This window comes from Suricata suricatta, chromosome X, assembly GCF_006229205.1.
Source record: "Suricata suricatta isolate VVHF042 chromosome X, meerkat_22Aug2017_6uvM2_HiC, whole genome shotgun sequence".
Taxonomy (NCBI): domain Eukaryota; kingdom Metazoa; phylum Chordata; class Mammalia; order Carnivora; family Herpestidae; genus Suricata; species Suricata suricatta.
This window is the reverse complement of record NC_043717.1, coordinates 56,104,680-56,125,033: the sequence shown is the minus strand read 5'-3', so window position 1 is coordinate 56,125,033 and position 20,354 is coordinate 56,104,680. Positions and strand designations below refer to the sequence as shown.

The window sequence follows — 20,354 nt, the reverse complement described above, 5'->3', positions numbered from 1 at the left end:
TACTGGATCATATGTTAATTCTATTTTTAATTTTTTGAGGAGCCTCCATACGGTTTTTCACAGTAGCAGTACCAATTTGTATTTCTACCAGTAATGCACAAGAGTTCTTTTTTCTCTATATCCTGACACTTGTTATTTCTTGTGCTTTTTATTTTAACCATTCTGAAAGGTGTGAGATGATATCTCCTTGTGGAGATTTGCATATTTCCTTGATGGTTAGTGATGTTGAACATCTTTTCATGTGTCTGTTGGTCATCTGTATGTCTTCTTTGGAAAAAGGTCTGTTCTGGTCCTGTGCCCAACTTTTAATAGATTTACTTGAAAGTTTTTGGTGTTGCCTTGTAGAGGTTCTTTATATGGTTTGGATATTAACCCCTTATTGGGTATGCCATTTGCAAATATCCAGGAGAAGCTACTTTCAATACATAGATCCCTAAAGTACTCTTACCCAGAATATGCAAAGAATTATTAAAAATGAGTAGGATAAACCAGCCAATCCCATAGGAAAGAACTTCAAAAGGACTTTCCAAAGAAAGTATTCATATGGCCAGTAAGCATACAAAAATGTGCTCATCATTATTAATCATCAGAGAAATGTAAGTTTTGGGAAGGGTACAAAAACGTTTCAGTGAAGGGAGGATAGTCTCTTCAACAAATGGTATTGAAACAATTGCGTATTCATAGACTGAAACAAACCTTGACCTAAGCCTTACCCGTATTCTAAAATCAAGTCAAAATAGTTCAAAATTCTCAATGTGAAACATTATACTTGTATAAGAAAGCATAAGAGAAAATCTTCAAGGGGCACCTGGGTAGCTCAGTTGGTTAAATGCCTGATTCTTGATTTCAGCTCAGATGGTGATCTCACTATTCAGGGGCTCAGGCCCTGCATCCAGCTCTGCACCAACAGCATGGAGCCTACTGGGATTCATTCATTCTCTCTCTCTCTCTCTCTCTCTCTCTTTCTCTCTCTCTCTCCCTCTCCCTCCCTCTCTCCCTCCCTCTCCCTCTCCCTCTCTCTCTCTCTCTCTCTCTCTGTATGTATGTATGTGTGTGTATCTCCACCTCTCCCCTGCTTTCTCTCTCTCTCTCTCAAAAATGAATAAACATTGGGGAAAAAGATCTTCAGGAACTAAGGTTAAGCTGATAGATTTTTTAGTCATGACACCGAAGGGATATAAGCCATTGACGATAAGAAGTCAATAATTGGATAGTCAAAAATAAAAACTTTTGGGGCACCAGGGTTGCTCAGTCAGATAAATGTTCAACTTGCTTTTGGCTCAGGTCATGATCTTGTGGTTTTGTGGGTTTGAGCCCCGCCTTGGGCTCTGTGCTAGCAGTGCAGAGCTTGCTTGGGATTCTGTCACCCTCCCTCTGTATCCCTCCCCCACTCGCACTGTCTCTGTCTCTCTCAAATAAATAAATAAACTTTTTAAAAAAATTTTTTTTAATGTTTTATTTTTTGATACAGAGAGAGACAGAGCATGAGAGGGGGAGGGGCAGAGAGAGAGAAGGAGACACAGAACTGAAAGCATGCTCCAGGCTCTGAGCTAGCTGTCAGCACAGAGCCTGATGCGGGGCTTGAACCCACGAACATCAGATCTGACCTGAGCCAAAGTCGGAGGCTTAACCGACTGAGCCACCCAGGCGCCCCATAAATAAACTTTTAAAAAATTATAAAAACAATGTGAATGGAACTAGAGTATACTAATGCTAAGCTAAATTAGTAAAAGACAAATATATTCACTTATGTGGAATTTAAGATACAAATCAGATGAACATAAGGGAAGGGAAGAAAAATAATATAAAAGCAGGGAGGGGGACAAAACAGAAGAGGCTCTTACAGAGAACAAACTGAGGGTTGTGGGTGGGGGAGATGAGTTTAATGGGCAAGGGGAAGACACTTATTGGGATGTACTGGGTGTAGGGGATGAATCATTGGATTCTACTGAAATTATAATTGCACTATATCCTAACTAACTTGGATGTAAATTAAAAATAAATTTTAAAAAATTATTAGAAAGTAAAAAAACCTTTTTGTTGTGATTGACCTTGTTAGGAAAAGACAGACCACAGACTTGAAGAAAGTATTTGCGAATAGCATTTTTAGTAAGGGCTCATATTCTGAATATATAAAGAATTTTTTAAGTATAATAGCAAAAAACCAAATAGCATTTTTCAGTTAAAAAATGGGCCAAGGACTTAAACTGACATTTCATGTAAGAGGATCAGTGCAGCATGGCAAATAAGCACTTGAAAATACATTTATCACTAGCCAATAGGGAATGTAAACTGGAACCACAACAGGATACCATTTCATATCTATTAGAATGGCTGAAATAAAAAATGATGACACTGTCAAATGCTGATGATGATGCTGAGACCTAGATCTCTCCCACAATGTTAATGAGAATGGAAAATGACATAGCTACTCTTCCCAGAAAACAACTTGGAGGAAGGGTGCCTGGGTAGCTTAAGTCGATTTAGTGACCAACTCATGATTTTGGCTCAAATCATGATCTCACAGGTTCTTGGGTTTGAGCCTCGCATCACGCTCTGAACAGACAGTGCAGAGCCTGCTTGGAATTCTCTCTCTCCCTTTCTGCCTTTCTCCTGCTTGGTCTCCCTCCCTCCCTCCCTCCCTCCCTCCCTCTCTCTCTCTCTCTCTCTCTCTCTCTCTCTAAATAAACCTAAAATTTTTAAAAAATAAAAAGAAAACAACTTGGTAGTTGTTTTAAAAAATTAGGGGCGCCTGGGTGGCTCAGTCGGTTAAGCGTCCGACTTCGGCTCAGGTCAGATTTCACGTTCGTGGATTCGAGCCCCGCGTCGGGCTCTGTGCTGACAGCTAGCTCAGAGCCTGGAGCCTGTTTCAGATTCTGTGTCTCCCTCTCTCTGCCCCTCCCCCTCTCATGCTCTGTCTCTTCTGTATCAAAAATAAATAAAACATTAAAAAAATTTTTAAAAATTAAACAAACATATTCTTACCATACAAGCCTGCAGCACACTTTTGAAAATTTATGCCAGAGAAATGAGAACTTATCTTTACATAGGAACCTATACACAACTGTTCATAGAAGCTTTATTTGTAACAGTCAAAAGCTGGAAACAACCCCAGGTGTCTTATAAGATGTGAATGGATAAGTAAATTATGTTATATCTATATAATGGAATAGTGCTCAACAATGAAAAGGAATGAACTACTGCTACTGATCCAAAGGACTTGGATGGATCTCAAGGGCATTATGCTGAATGAAAAATCCTAATTTCAAAAGGTTACATGCTATATGATTCCTTTCATATGGTGTTCTTTATATTCTTTTTAATGTTCATTTATTTTTGAGAGAAGGAGAAAGAGGTTGAGAGGCAGAGAGAGGGAGACAGGATCTGAAGCAGGCTCCGCATTGACAGCAGAGAGCCCGATATAGGGCTCAAACTCAAAAACCGCAAGATCATGACCTAAGCTGAAGTTGCACACTTAACCGACTGAGCTCTCCAGGCGCACCTCATTTGGCATCCTTGATGTAACAAAATTACAGTGGTAGAGAACAGATTAATGGTTGTCAAGGATTAGGGTTGGTGGGGGGAGGGTATAAATACTAAGGGATAACACAAAAGAGGTTTCTTTTTGAGGTGGTAGAACAGTTCTGTATCCTACTTGTTGTAATGGTTGCATGATTCTACATACATGATAAATTTCATAGAGCTGTATACCAAACAAAAAAGGCACATATAAAAACTAGTGAAATCAAATAAGCTTGCATGCAGTGTTGTAGCAACATCAGTTTTCTGGTTTTGACAATGTACTATAGTTATGTAAGTTATTTCCATTGGGAAAGCTGGATGAAGGGTACAAGGAAAGTCTAAACTACTGTTACAAATTCTTGTGGTCCTTAAGCTGTTTTTTCTGAAGGTTATAAAAAATATGCAATGCCGTGAGTTGTCAAGGATCTAGAACAATTGGAACTCTCAAACACTACTGATGGGAATGTAAATTGGAATGACTTTGGGGAGCTATTTGTTCAGCTTTAACAGGTGCTATACAAGCAATTCTCTTAGATATATATCTAACAGAAAGGTTTACATGTCTTTACCAAAAGACACATCCAGAAGGTTTATAGCAGTATTATTCAAATAATAGTTAATGTTTTCATTGTGTTTGTATATTTTAATACTGATATTTAGTGTTAGGAAAATCTTAAAATATCCTGGTTAGCTTATCTCAGTATGAATTTATATATTCCATACTGAATAATATTAACGATTAAATAGTTATAAAATAATTATTTTTTTATGATTATTTTGAGAGAGAGTGAGTCAGCAAGCAGAGGAGGGACAGAGAGAAAGATACGGAGATACCAAATCCAAAGCAGGCTCCAGGTTCTAGGCTCTGAGCTGTCTGCATAGATCCTGACATGGGGCTTGAACCCACAGCCATGAGATCAGGACCTGAGCTGAAGTTGGGTGCTTAACCAGCTGAGCCACCCAGATGTCCCATTTGTAAAATAATTCTTAATGCTACTTGTTCATTCACTTAACTTATTTATTTTTCTCTTGGGCTCAAAATAAACAATTGCATTCCCATTTATATGCTTTCAAAAAACATTGGGCGCCTGGGTGGTTCAGTTGGTTAGGCAGTCGATTTCAGCTCAGGTCATGATCTCAAGGTTCGTGGGTTCGAGCCCCGCATCCAGCTCTGTGCTAACAGTTCAGAGCCTGGAGCCTGCTTCAGGCTGCCTCTCTCTCTGCTTCCCTGCCACTCCTGCTCTGTCACTCTCTCTCAAAATTAAATAAACATTAAAAAATATTTTTAAATCAGAGTATTTACTGTATAAATAAATACCTCTATTATTGCAAATTAGACTGGATACAGTTGTTTATGTTTTTTTTGGTCTTGTAAATGCATTCCTTTAGTAAAGTGGCTGGACATTTTTTTCATCTTTTGTATTAGCAGTCTAACTCAGAACTTGGAATGCATAGCAATTTGATAAAGGTGCTTATTTAAGCCCCTTCAACTCTTCATTACTGGATACATAGTAAAGAGTTTTGAAGTTCTCTACAAGGTTTCCTGGTGTATGTGTGTCTGTGTGTTTAACCTACATAGTTTATGGCATTCTTGTATGCTTGATCCTTTCACTGGTGCAGAAGAGATATAAATAACGAATAATTTTGGAGCCCCAGTTGTCCATAGTCCCTTAAATATGTCACTAAGTTAAAAAAAAAAAAAGGCACAGTTTGTTCTCTGTAATGAGTATTATGGATAAGCATAAAGACGGAAGGAAGTATCACAATTCCATTGACCAAAGAGAACTACTGTTAACATTGTATGTATGTATATGTTTAGGTTTTTAGTGCAGTTGAAATTAAACGTAATAATGTTCTAGATCCTGCTTTTTTTCACATAACATAATATAGATTTTTAAAAAGAATTTTAAGGTTTCATTTATTTTTGAGAGAGAGAGAGAGACAGAATATGAGCTGGGGAGGGGGCAGACAAAGCAGGCTCCAGGCTCTGAGCTTTCAGCACAGAGTCCAATGTGAGGGTCGAACTTGTGAACTACAAGATCCTGACCTGAGCCGAAGTTGGACACTCACCCGACTGAGCCACCCAGGTGCCCCTAACATAATATAGATTTTTATTGGTAATGTAACTCCTTGAATAGTTAGAGTGTAATCTAGTCCTCTATGTTGTACATATTTTTTATTTTCAACCTTATGAATTTATAAATAACAGTGTGAATGAATATATTTTCTTGCATTTTTGATAACTTCTGTAGCTTGTATTCTTAGCCATGTAGTAGCTCCAAATCAATATAAGACATGAATTTAACACCTGTGTTCAATCTTTCTTGTTATTTAAATTTTGAGCTTCTTTGCATTTTAGTTTATAATACTGTATGTGTAATTAGTATAGCTTTTAGTTATTAATTTCCCTTCATGAAATTATAGAAAGTAAGGCTTGGTATATTAAGGCATTTTATGGAGAATTTTGAGAGTTTATTATATACCGGGGGCTTTCTCAGTCTTAATTTGGCCAACAGTAAACAAACATTCCTTCAGTGGAATATCATTTAGCTACCAACCCTAATGTTTACTGAAAAATCTAAAGAAATACTCATAATATAAACTATCTACGCAGATATTATCTATAAAATCTTCCTAAAGTTTATTTATATCAAAGTAATATATTTACATATTTTTATAAAACAGTTTTATAAGACTTGAGATCAAAAACAGTCCCTTAATTATCCTCTTCCTACACATTATACCTGACCCCCTGCAGGTAACCAGTTTCAACTCTTGAATTTTCTTCTTTTATTTACTTTCATATATCCACTTTACAATCTAAGATGGGAATTTAACAAATCAAAATCACAGTGAGATACCACCTCATGCTGGTCAGAGTGGCTAAAATGAACAAATCAAGAGACTATAGATGCTGGCGAGGATGTGGAGAAACAGGCACCCTCCTACACTGTTGGTGGGAATGTAAACTGGTGCAGCCGCTCTGGAAAACCAGGTTCCTCAAAAAACTATCAGTAGAACTCCCCTATGACCCAGCAATAGCACTGCTAGGGATTTACCCAAGGGATACAGAAGTGCTGATGAATCGGAGCACATGTACTCCAGTGTTCATAGCGGCACTTTCAACGATAGCCAAATCATGGAAAGAGCTTAAATGTCCCATCACCTGATGAATGGATCAAGATGTGGTGTACACACACACACACACACACACACAATGGAGTACTACGTAGCAATGAGTAAGAATGAAATATGGCCATTTGTAGCAAAGTGGATGGACCTCGAGGGTGTCATGCTAAGCGAAATAAGTCAGGCAGAGATGGACAGATGCCATACGTTTTCACTCATAGGTCTAACAGGAGAAACGTAACAGAGGATCATAGGGAGGGGAAGGGGGAAAGAGTTGGGAAGAGAGAGGGACGCAAAATGTGAGAAACTATTGAATACTGAAAATGAACAGAAGGTTGAAGGGAGAGGGCGGGGGAAGGGGGTGATGGTCATGGAGGGGGACACTTGTGGGAAAGAGCACTGAGTGTTATATGGAAACCAATTTGACAATAAACTATTATTTTTAAAAAAGTAAATAAACTTTTAAAAAAACTAAAGAAAAGAATTTACACACACACACACACACACACACACACACACTTTTCCTTAATCATTTTCCCAACATATTGTTTTGTGATTTACCTAAATGAGTCTGGAAGTGTTTGCTTTACTGTGACTATGTAAATATTCACATATAAACCATTTAAACAACAGTTATTATACACGTTTGTTTTTGTTCAAGTAATTATTTTTTTTTAAGTTTTTTTTTAATGTTTTATTTATTTTTGATACAGAGAGAGACAGAGCATAGAGGGGGAGGGGCAGAGAGAGAAGGAGACACAGAACTGGAAGCAGGCTCTAGGCTCTGAGCTAGCTGTCAGCACAGAGCCTGATGCGGGGCTCGAACCCACAAATGTGAGATCTGACCTGAGCCGAAGTCGGAGGCTTAACTGACTGAGCCACCCAGGCGCCCCTTGATTATTTTTTTTTAACATTTGCTTAGTTTTCTCTGAACTTGTGAGCAATTCATTTTCAAATTCTCAGAAATATAAATTCTTATGTTCCAACACAGCAGTTATTTTTCTTAACACATCGTCACTTCCTTCTTGGAGTACTCTGTATTCTTGATTCTATTTTAGCTACCACAGTACTTTGCGTCTATCTAATTTCTCTCCCTGTGTTCATTATACTATATTATAATTGCATATTACTCACTCCTACTACATTTAGTTCCTTGGGCACAGTCCTTCATTTTGATGTACTTCATGCTTGCTCATAAAAGTACTGAACACAATATGAACTTTTGAGTTATATACATATGGATTTTCTACATTTACTCAGAACTATAAATACTTCTAATAGATTGTAAACATGTGACTTCCATATTTATCTTTATTCCTTTGAGACTCTTTAATTTTCCAGCAGTAAGATTCATCTTGCAAATATAAATCATCAACCTGACTCCTTAGGCATGTCTTGTTTTTCTTTAGTAAGTGAGAAATGAATTCTTTGAACTCTGAATTGTTAAAAAAAACTGGCTTAGGATTAAAAAGTCATATCATAATATCTGTGAAGTGCTTATTACTAAAGCATTTGTTCACATTTTTATTTTCAGAGGACGATTGTTTATCATTTCCACCAAAGCAGGATCTCTTGGAATTAATCTGGTAGCCGCTAATCGAGTGATTATATTTGATGCTTCTTGGAATCCATCTTATGACATCCAGAGTATATTCAGAGTTTATCGCTTTGGACAAACTAAACCTGTGTATGTATATAGGTTCTTAGCTCAGGTAGGTTTATAATTTATATTTTATTTTTTCATAGTGAAAGGTTGGGTGAAACTGATAATAGTTTTGGAGTGCCAAACATGTATGTATCACAGAAAGGGAAATGAAATTGAAAACATCAATCCTATACTATATATAATGCAGCAGAAGTCAATTTTGGCCTTTCATCATTTTCTCTTTTGTAGTTCATCCATGTCTATGATGTCACCTTTCTCAGTTTGAGATTGATTTGTATGGGTAAACTGATTTAAAATTTTCTTGCTTGTTCAGGAAAGTTAAACATTTATAGTTCTTTTACCTAGCATACATAGAAAAGCAAATAAGTAAATCTAATTTGCTTATAGATGTAAAGGTCAAATAATTATTGTTTTTAGTGGCTACCAGGTACTCTCTTAATTTGAAAATTTCCTTTAAATATAAACTCAGATATTAAAAACCAGAAACTGAAATTTAAGAAAAATAAGTAAAATTAAAGAAGTGGATGCAGTACAAGGTAATACATGTTTATAGATCAAGGTGCCTTTTAACTGGTACATCTGTTTTGGGAACAGATGCTGTTCTCTCCACCTGCTTCCAAATCTGTGCTTCTGAACCAGAGACTGTGTTTTATTGGTAGATTTGATCCTTGTTCATTGATCTTCTCTAGTACATAATATTATTAATTGGCAGACTACACTGTCACCCCATTTCTATCCTTGAACTAAAAGCTCTTTTAATCCTTGTTTAAAATGCTATATATTTAAATCAAGAGACTATAGATGCTGGTGAGGATGTGGAGAGACGGGCACCCTCCTACACTGTTGGTGGCAATGTAAACTGGTGCAGCCGCTCTGGAAAACAGTGTGGAGGTTCCTCAAAAAACTATCGATGGAACTCCCTTATGACCCAACAATAGCACTGCTAGGGATTTACCCAAGAGATACAGAAATGCTGATGCATAGGAGCACATGTACCCCAATGTTCATAGCAGCAATGCCAACAATAGCCAATACATGGAAAAAGCCTAAATGTCCATCACCTGATGAGTGGATCAAGAAGATGTGGTATACATACACAATGGAGTACTACATGGCAATGAGAGGGAATGACATATGGCCATTTGTAGGAAAGTGGATAGACCTTGAGGGTGTCATGCTAAGCGAAATAAGTCAGGCGGAGAAGGACAGATACCATATGTTTGCACTCATAGGTCTAACAGGAGAACAGGAGAAACCTAATGGAGGACCATGGGGAGGGGAAGAGGGAAAGAGAGTTGGGGAGAGAAAGGGAGGCAAAACTTGAGAGACTATTGAATACTGAAAATGAACTGAGGGTTGAAGGGGAAGGGGGAAGGGGAAAAAGAGGTAGTGGTGATGGAGGAGGGCACTTATGGGGAAGATCACTGGTTGTTGTATGGAAATCAATTTGACAACTATTTTTAAAAAATAAAATGCTATATATTTAATAGATATGGCATTTTAATTATTAATTTTCTGTCTTGAAATTATAGAAAGTAAGACTTGATAGAAAGGCAGTGTGTAGTGATTGAGAGCTTATTATATTCCACTGAGAAGGAATTAAGCTGCTCTCTTGCATTATTTTATAAGCCTCTAAAATTTTATTTCATGAACTTCTTTATTTCTGTTTTGTTTTTACCCCGGTGTCTAACTCCACTTTTGCTTCCACCAAGTAAAGATATATGTAAACCAAAATGGGAATGCAGATTGCTCAGATAATACAGAATGGTTGTCAGTAATGTAGTGTTCTTTTTTTGTCAAGGTAAACTACAGTGAACAGATGAAATCTCTCATGAAGTAAGCATTATTGCTAATAAAACGTGCTTTATAGCAGTGTATTATTATGAACTTCTCCTCTTTTGTATTAACCAATAATTATATTTCTCCTTGATTAAGTTTCATGTGTAGAAAAGTTACTTATTTTATATTGTTCTTTCTTTTTACAAAGGGAACCATGGAAGATAAGATTTACGATCGGCAAGTAACTAAGCAGTCACTATCTTTTCGAGTTGTTGATCAGCAGCAGGTTGAGCGTCATTTTACGATGAATGAGCTTACTGAACTTTATACTTTTGAGCCAGACTTATTAGATGACCCTAATTCAGAAAAAAAGAAGAAAAGAGATACACCTATGCTGCCAAAGGTAAACATCTTTAGTTTATTAGCTTTAAAAAAACCCTACCATGGACTAAAGGTATTTTACTACTACTATGAAAGTTAGTTGCTTGACTAAGGCTAGATTTTAGAATTTTCCAAAGAGAATAAAATTGTATTTAAATGAGAGAGTGCTTGGTCAGTTCTCTACATAATACCACAAAAAGATAGTATATAACCAAAATACATATTTTATGCCAAATAAAAAGTCCAGCTCTGTTAAAATAAAATTCAGAGTAGAAACCATAAAGGAAACAGTATGTTTCTCTTTTAATAATTTCCAGTAGAGGGCATACATAATTTTAATATTTCTGTATGAAATTTAATGGTTTTTTCCATAATATTTATAGCTGTCATATAGCAGTTAAGAATCAGCAAATAAAGGTATATCTTACTTGATATTTTTCAGTGTCAGCAAATAAAGGTATATCTTACTTGATATTTTTCAGTGTCATAAAGCAAGTAAGCCTTTCACACTTGGAAAAGGATGCTTAGAGCTAATCTTGTCAAGCCCTCTTATTTTATGTAAGTGAAGAAACCTAGGGTCAGAGATATTCAGTGACTTGCTCCTAGTTTCCAGCTAATAAGTGATAGAATCAGGAGTAGTATCTACATCTGTCCTCTGGTCCATTGTTCTTGGATATTATTTATTTATTTTTTAATTTTTAAAAGTGTTTTTATCTATTTTTGAGAGAGACAGCATGAGCAGGAGAGAGTCAGAGAGAGAGGGAGACACAGGATCTGAAGACAGGCTCCAGGCTCTGAGCTAGCCGTCAGCACAGAGCCCGACACAGGGCTCGAACTGACGAACCATGAGATCATGACCTGAGCCGAAGTCGGACACTTAACCGACTGAGCCACCTCTGTTCTTGGGTGGCTCAGTCACTTAAGCGTCCGGCTTCGGCTCAGGTCATGATCTCACAGTTCGTGGGCAGAGAAAGAGGGAGACACTGAATCTGAAGCAGGCTCCAGGCTCTGAGCTGTCAGCAGAGAGCCTGATGCAGGATTTCAACCCACCATCTGCGAGATCATGACCTGAGCCAAAGTTGGATGCCCAACCTACTGAGCCAACGAGGCGCGCCATCATTGTCTGTACCTTAAAGAAGATTTTAAAGATCTTGCAGGAAAGAAATGCTATTTGATTGTTATGTCTGTAAAGAAACCATCTGTTTCATAATTTCGCACTCTGAGTTGTTAAAGTTGTCATGCTTTTTCATTTATAGACTTTACTTACTGTATTTTGCTTTTTTTTTAATGTTTATTATTTATTTTTGAGAGAGAGACAGAGTGTGAGTTGTGGAGTATCAGAGAAAGAGGGAGACACAGAATCTGAAGCAGGCTCCAGGCTCTGAGCTGTCAGCACAGAGCCGAATGTCAGGCTCAAACCCACTAGCCATGAGATCATGACCTAAGCTAAAGTTGGACGCTTAACCAGCTAAGCCCCCCAGGTGCCCCCTGTATTTTGCTTTTGAGAGTATAACCCTTTGCCCAAGAACAGAAAGGAAAAGGAATATTGACACAAAGTGCTTCAACTCTCCCATAGCTCTTCCCAAAAGGAAAATGATAGTTAACTTTTACTGATTTCTTATTGGGTTTCATACTGTGTGCGAAACAGTTTGTTCAGATTATCTTCTTTAATCCAGCAGCAACTGAAAAGCTGATAATGCTGGTTTTAATTTTGTAGATGGAGAAATTAAGGTTTGGAGAAGTTATGTAACTTATCAAAGTTTATGCGTGTAATTAGTAGTGAAGCTGGTCTTTAAGTCTGCCCAACTCGAAAGCATGCCGTCTAAATCATATACCTTACTCCTCCCATTAGAAATTAGAAAGTTAAGTCCAAGTACATGAAATAGGGCAGAGGACTGAGGATTCATAGAATCAAATGGCATTTAGAATGCTTTTATTTTATTTTATTTTATTTTGTTTTGCTTTGTTTTGTTTTATTTTAAGTAAAGATGGATATTAAAATATAGAACTCAGGGTGCCTGGGTGGCTCAGTTGGTTGAGCGTCCAACTTTGGTTCAGGTTATGACCTCACGGTTTGTGAGTTCAAGCCCCGCGTCAGGCTCTGTGCCAACAGCTTGGAGCCTGGAGCGTGCTTCAGATTCTGTGTTTCTCCCTCTCTCTGGCCCTCCCATGATCATGCTCTCTCTCTCCATCTCTCAATGATAAATAAACATTAAAAATTTTTTTAAAATAAAATATAGAATTCTTTCACAGTTAATACCATTGTGTGATGTAACTGTTGAGATTGTGTAATATAGTGCTTAGCTCATGGCTTGAGAAATTGTAAATTCCTCAAATTTATAGAAAGCCTGAAAGTTTAACTTTTCTCATACATATTCATTATTTTAGGAGATTCATATTTAGAGAGAGTGTGACTGCCCAAGAGTACATGACCAGTGTTAGAGCTAGAACTTGAACTTAGTAGCTTTCAAATTACATTCCAAAGAGCTTCCAGTAGAGTAGCAGAGGTACTCCAGGGTGACCATGTGGCTAAGTGAGTAGGGGAAGGCGAGACAGGCAGGTAGCACTCCAAACCCCACATCTCATTTAAGTCAGAATCCCTCTTTCTTATCTCTTTTATGCATTTGGGCTGCAACATAAGATTTAATTTAATGGGAGGATGTTGGTACCTTTTGTTCCCTTATGCTCTACTTTTTATTCCTATAACTTACTCAGATGTTAGGGCTTTAAAAATTTTTTTTTTAAAACAGTGTACTATATATACCATAATGCCTTTCTAACTATCACAGTAACTAAGAACTGTCAGGGATCTAAAAGGAAAAATGATAGGCTATTGTATGAGGTTTACCTGAAGAAGGTGATAGCCCACTTGGGGAGAGAAAAGTAGCATGCTTTAAAAAAACGAATGAAGTGCTGATGTAACTATTACTGAATATGTTTTCCATATAGTATATATGGTAAAAAAAAATGGAGGATGGAGTGTTTCAGGTACAGTTTTGGTGAAAAACACCAGACTGGCCAGTAAAAGGTGGTTACTATTTAGTTGGATTAGGAAAGAATGAGGTTTGAAAGCACGATGAAACAATTTGGGCAAAGGGAAAGATAATGATTTGTGTACCAGATTCAAGGTCTGGTAAAGAAAGTGGCCAGATGAAGAACTGAAATTGGATGGGTGAGGTGTGGATAAGGTGGGGCCAGCTAATAGAGAGCCATGAAAGGTAAATGGAGGCATTTGCATTTAAAATAGTATTCAGTATATAAGTTCATGAATGGACCTGTTGTATGATGAATGAAGGCTTTTGGAAAATTAATCTGGTAGTAAAATACAGGATGAGGACATATAATAGCATGATAAAGGGCACCCGGATGGCTTGGTTGGGTAGGTGACTCTTGATTTATGCCCAGGTCATGTTTTCCCTGCTTGGGATTCTCTCTTTCCTCTCTCTCTGCCCCTTCCCCCACACACATGAATTTTCTCTTTCTCAAAAGAAATAAATAAACTTAAAAAAAATAGGGTGTTGATTATGGAATGAATCAAGCACTTCAAGAAAATAAATGGGAGAACTCAATAACTGGTGATAGACTATAGCTTTTACTCAGTAGACAGTGAAAAAATTTACCTAAACAATGAAGCTTATTCATTCATTCAGTGATTAAAAAATTTTCAGTTACCTGCAAAGTAATTATCATTATGCTGGTTACTAAGGATACATTGGTAAATAAGACTAGGTTCTTGCTTCTAAGGAGCATGAAGTCTAATCAGTGTACTATAAACAAGTAAATATAGAAATTATGAGTCCTATAATATAAATCTGGATAGGCATTAAGGAAGGAATATGCAGGGCTTTCTTTGAAAAGTTGCGGTGGGGAATTGACACTAGGAAGACTTAAACTGATGGTGAAAATAGAAGTGGGTAGATGTTTGCATTGCTATGAAGATAAAGGGTGAAGGCCCTTCAAGAGGAGGAGCAAAAAAAGAAACATGCACCAAAAAGCATGGAAAGTTTTGGGAGCCTAAACTAGTTAAAAATATATAATAGAGTAAAAGGAAATAATGGTAGAGTAAGGGAGGTGAGGCATGAGGAAGAGGTAAGAGAAAAGACTAGAGAGACAGATGGGAATCAGATCATGGAAGTTAGAGTTTAGACATTGTATTACAGTTGTTGTATCTATTACAGTGATTTTAAGAAAACAGCCAGCATTGAATTTTCATTTTAGAAAAAATCACTTTTGGTATCAGTGTACATGATGGATAGGAGAAAGGAAAATAGGTATGAAGGTCCTTGTTAGGTTGCTATATTAATAGCATTTTATGATCCAGACTAGAGAGGTAATGCAGGCCTGAAGTAAGGTAGTAACAATGAGGGTAGAGAAATACCAAGCACAGTGTAGGTACTCAGTAAATGTTAAATTTGCTCCCTGGGCTTAGATTTAGAATTTCACTTAACTTTGCCCACTACTGTTTGGTTTTGATTTTGTTTAACAAGAATTTGAAAGTTCGTCCTCTCTGAAACACATACATGTAGGTGATTTTCTTGGTATTTGAACCTGCTCTTATTCAAGACATTTCAAAGTTCATTCTTATTATTATAGTACAGTTACAAACTGTACTATACCTTCCTTTGTTATATATAATGTTCAAGATGAAAGCCTGATAAAATGATATATTTTCATTTCCCCTTCAGATTGCTATTTTCCAAATAATAATTACATGCCTTCTTGAATTAATTTTTATTGTCCTTTGATATTTCTGAAAGTTTATTTTCAGTTTACTTGGTATATGATTATTATATACCTTTTTCTGCTTTATCACTTCCTCTTTAATTATTATATAATTTGTCTCCATGTATTTCTGTTTTTGTTTATAGTTTTTTACTTCTCTACTTTCTAGTTTAGTATCTCAGACTTAATTAATCCACTTGACTGTTTTCTTGTCTTTTTATCTTTGCAGCTCTTTAAAGGCAAGAACTATATCCTTTGTTCCTTTTTTCCCTTAACTATTTTATTATTCACTTCTATTCACTATTATATTTATCCATAGTTAATAATATAACATTGGCACTTTTATATGGCCTTTTTTGAAATATATCATTGAAAAGCAGTGTTAGACTTACTGTTCCAAGTAGTAAAATTGAAATGAAGAGTGACTTCTCCGTCATAGCAGGTGTGTGAAAGGAAGAGAATTGGAGCTTTAATTTGTGTCTTCAGTTTTGTCCTGAATCAGCCATCTTAGTCAGCTCTGTTCTTCACTCCACCCCATGAATTATATTTTGTTAAATCCCCTCATTAGTTTCTTGCTGTTGTTGGTGCTACTTTTCTTTTTTTGAAATCTAACAGTCGTGTAGTCTCATCAACCCATTTTTAAATATGTTGATTTTAGGGTCTTCTGACTCATGTCTACAAAGTGTTAGTGCATCTCATTAGTTGTTCAGGGTAATAGTGTTTTTCAGCCATTTTGAAACTTCCAACATGATCTATACTTACCATTTACCATCAGTTTCTAGTGATAAAGATTTGATTGATTCTTAACTGTTTATTTTTAACTCTTAAAGTAATAACTCACTTCTGTTACTATTTATGTAGATATGTTAGGGAAAGTATCTTTTCTGGTAGTAAACTTCTGAATTACACAGATATCAGAGATGAAAATGTTGGTCAAGGTCATATTTCTTCCATAAAATGCTTGAGTATACAGCCTACGCGATGTACCCTTTCTTAAGACAACAAAAGTCAGTAAAACTGGCATGAAAGGTTTTTTGTGTTTCCTTTTTCTAGCATTGTACTATGTCTTTTTAAAGGTGTACTGAGTGTTAATAATCCCAAAGAGAACAAAATGGAGATTTTTTTATAGTTTATTTTCAAGTTGGTTTCCATATAACACCCAGTACTCTTCCCCACAAGTGCCCTCCTCCATGACCATCAGCCCCTTCCCCGCCCCCCTATCCCCGCCTTCAGCCCTCAGTTTGTTTTCAGTATTCAAGAGTCTCTTATGATTTGCCTCCTTCCCTCTCCCCAACTCTTTTTCCCCTTCCCCTCCCCATGGTCCTCTGTTAGGTTTCTCCTGTTAGACCTATGAGTGCAAACATATGGTATATGTTCTTCTCTGCCTGACTTATTTCACTCAGCATGACACCCTCAAGGTCCATCCACTTTCCTACGAAGGGCCATATGTCATTCTTTCTCATTGCCATGTAGTACTCCCTCGTGAATATATTACCACACCTTCTTGATCCATTCATCAGGTGATGGACATTTAGGCTCTTTCCATGATTTGGCTATTCTTGAAAGTACCACTATGAACATTGGGGTACATGTGCCAAGAATAAGAATAGGCCACTAGAAATCATAATGTGCTCTAAGAGTCTCACGTTCTACTGACTGAGGTATCTGGGCAGTTTTTCATAATGTACTCTAGAGAAATTGTTTTAATTTTAAAATTTCTTTGTAGATTATAAAAGTCTCCTATTCAGTGTTTGCTGGGATGGTTGATACCATATAAAAAGAACAAATGGTTTAAGCCTGTTCCTTTTTCCACATCACCTGCCAGCCACCCTTTTTAGGATGTAACCATAGGCAAGCCACATATGCAGGCCTCACTTCCCTCAAGAACATAATATCTCCTATTTTACATAGGAGATAATCCCTGTAAAGCCCGTTGCCTGGCACACAGTAAGTGCTCAAATGTTAGCTGCTATTTTTTTTTCCATGATTGTTATTAACCATTATATTTGGTTCATTTTTCTGATACCAGTATAGACATAATTTTTTTAGAATTTTGGAGGAGTCATGAAGTCCTGATCCTTAGGAGATAAAGCTTGACATATGACAGATCAGTAGAGGACAAAAAACATTTAGGGGCCAGAGGCAGTAATCTCAGCTAGAATGCGAAAGAGACATTTGAGGCTTGAATTCATGTAGAGATCAATTATAATCAAGAGTGAATAATACTATATATTGATAATCACTTTTAATGATGTTAGCATGCATTTGACTATGAACTGTTACCCTTAATTCAAGGATTTCTTTTTTTAAATAATACATAAAACTTTAGAAGTTGTCTATGTTATAGCCAGCTGATACCTGTGTAGTAAGTTTTTAAAATGAAGAGGTGCTTCTAGTGTCCCTCCACAAACTATAAAATAAATACTTGGTAATACACTGACCAGGCTTTATTTGAAGTGCTGTTTTGTGTCTTATATTGATTATATCATGTTATAACACAATAAAAATTATTAAATAGCCAAGGTTACCAAGTATTTTAGAGAGGCCGTTTGGGTTTAAAGGACTTTGATGCCAGCAATGCCCCTAAGTAGCAGTCTCCCTAACCCTGGCAAAATGTCTTAAAAATCACTGCTAATGGAAATATCGATATCTTTGAGGCTACCTCACCAACAGAGTTGGGTGTGGAATGCAAGATTCCACTGGAGAGGATGTGGGATAGACCTCAGGAAGTGTCTCCTTTTGAATCACTAGAAATATCTGCTACTCAAGTTCATGAAAATTCTGAAATTTAAAATACCAGGTTTGTATTTAGTAAATGTTCACTGATTAAATGAATTAAGTGACAGGCTTTGTTTTGGCTTTGTAGACAAAAGATATGTCTGTGCTCTCTAGATTAGAAGCTAGTAGTAGTACTAGCCTGTGAGGGTAGGGATTGTATCAGGGAATCTTCATCCCTATATTCATAGCAACTGACATAATCCCTAACACATAATAAGTTTTCATTAAAAATGTGACAAGTGAACAGATGAATTTTTGTCCTAAGATCGCAAGCTGTCATAAAGCAATGGTTGACATGCCTTTAAAATAGCAGTTTTTCAAACAGAGAGGGAAGTAAACCATAAGTGACTCTTAAATGCAGAGAACAAGCTGAGGGTTGATGGTGGGGGGGGAGGGGAAAATGGGTGATAGGCATTGAGGAGGGCACTTGTTGGGATGTGCACTGGGTGTTGTATGTAAACGAGGAATCACGGGAATCTACCCCTGAAGCCAAGAGGACAACATATATGCTGCATGTTAGCCAACGTGACAATAAATTATATTTAAAAATAAATAAAATAGCAGTTTTTCTTGCATGTAATTCTTGGCCTAGCATCTTAATAGATTCTGAATAGCATCAGAATCACCTGGTAGCTTGATAGAACTGCAGTCTTGGCTTCATCTAAGACCTACTGAATCAACTTCTGAGAGAAGGCCCTGGGAATCTGTATTTTTAACAAGGTCCACCACTATTGTGTGGGTACAAGGTATATAGTAGCATAATTTGCCTTTATAGTTATTATCAGCTTAATTCTTGAATTAAGAATAATTATAAGCCATAGCTAACATTTATCGAGTATTTTTTATGCCAGTCACTGTGCTAAGGCCTTTATTAGTATTGAATCATTTAATTGTTATAGGTACCTTACAAAACTGGTACAATTTGTTTCTATCTTACAGATGATGAAATTATAACAGAGAGGTGATAGCACCTGCATTTGATCTCAGTGCCATAACTCCAGACACCATACCCTTTAACCACTATACTCTACTGTGCTGACATTAATTTGTTACATGATTAAACTTGTAGAAATAGACTGAGGCATTCTTCTTTGATATGACTTCACACTGCCATTTTTCATTTCCAACTTTATTTTTCATTTAGATATAATTGACATAATAGTCCCAGGTGTACAACATAATGATTCAGTATACATATGTATATATTGCTAAATGATCACCACAGTAAGTGTATAGTTAACATCCATCACCACACATAGTTACAGATTTCTTTTTCTTATAATAAGAACTTTTAAGGTCTACTCTCTTAGCAACTTTCAAATATACAGCACAGTATTAACTATAGTTGCCATGCTGTACATTACATCCCCAGAACTTACTAATCTTACCTTTTGACAAACATCTTCCCATTTCACATATACCCTCAGTTCCTGTTAACCACCACTCTACTCTGTTTCTATGAATTCAGCTTTTTAGATTCCACATATAAGTGAAATCATAGGTATTAGTCTTTCTCAGTCTTACTTCACTTAATATAATGCCCTCAAGGTCCCTCCATATAGTGCATTGACAGGATTTCCTCATTTTTATGGCCAAATAATACTCCATTGTGTATATGTACCATATTTTAATTATCCATTCATCCATCAGTAGATACTTAGGTTGTTTCCATGCCTTGGCTATTGTAAATAATGCTGTGATCAAGGTAGGGGTTCAGGTGTCTTGGTATTTTCCTTTCCTTTTCATAAATATCCAGAAGTGAAATTGCTAGATTATATAGTAGTTTTATTTGTAATTTTTTGTGAAACCTCCATGCTCTTTTCCACAGTAGTTGTACCAATTTGCATTTCCACCATCAGAGCACAAGCATTCCTTTTTCTTCATGTCCTCACACTTCTTGATTAGTTCTATGGGTTTATGAAAAAGCATTTTCAGTGTTAGTCAAGGTGTGTAATATTGGAGAGTATACATTTCATCCTACAGTTACTGCAAAATCCTAGGGTGGTAAAGCTGAGCCTAGTCCTCCTTAACTATCTTGGATGCTGAACTTATCTCTAGCCCTGAGTCAGCACAGCATAGTTGTTGAGAACAAACTGGAGCCCTTGGGAAAACCATGTGGGTTTGAATCTTGACCTTTGTCAAGTTATTTGACTTCTCTGTGCCTCAGTTTTTTGATCTATAATTCTGAGATATTTGTGTCCATTATTCTTCCAAAATCTCATCTTCATTTTTATTTTCCTCTGCTTCTGAAATTATTAGTAAATGCCTGCCCTTGTGCTCTAGCTTCCATATCTTACAGCTTTTCCTTTGCAGTTTATATTTTGTTATCCTTCCTACTGACTTCTTGAAGAGCGCCTCATTCTGATCTCCTAACTCA

The 20,354-nt window shown here is 36.7% G+C and overlaps 1 protein-coding gene across 5 annotated transcripts in view; it reads left to right on the top strand.

Annotated features, from left to right (window-relative positions):
* The window catches only part of ATRX (ATRX chromatin remodeler), a 275,833-nt gene that overhangs the window by 232,752 nt on the left and 22,727 nt on the right, over positions 1-20,354 (top strand). For all 5 annotated transcript variants that reach the window (XM_029929461.1, XM_029929463.1, XM_029929459.1 and 2 more), the window contains 2 exons: positions 8,186-8,363; positions 10,305-10,499. In XM_029929461.1, coding sequence (XP_029785321.1) covers positions 8,186-8,363; positions 10,305-10,499 — 373 coding nt within the window. The remainder of the gene's footprint in view (positions 1-8,185; positions 8,364-10,304; positions 10,500-20,354) is intronic.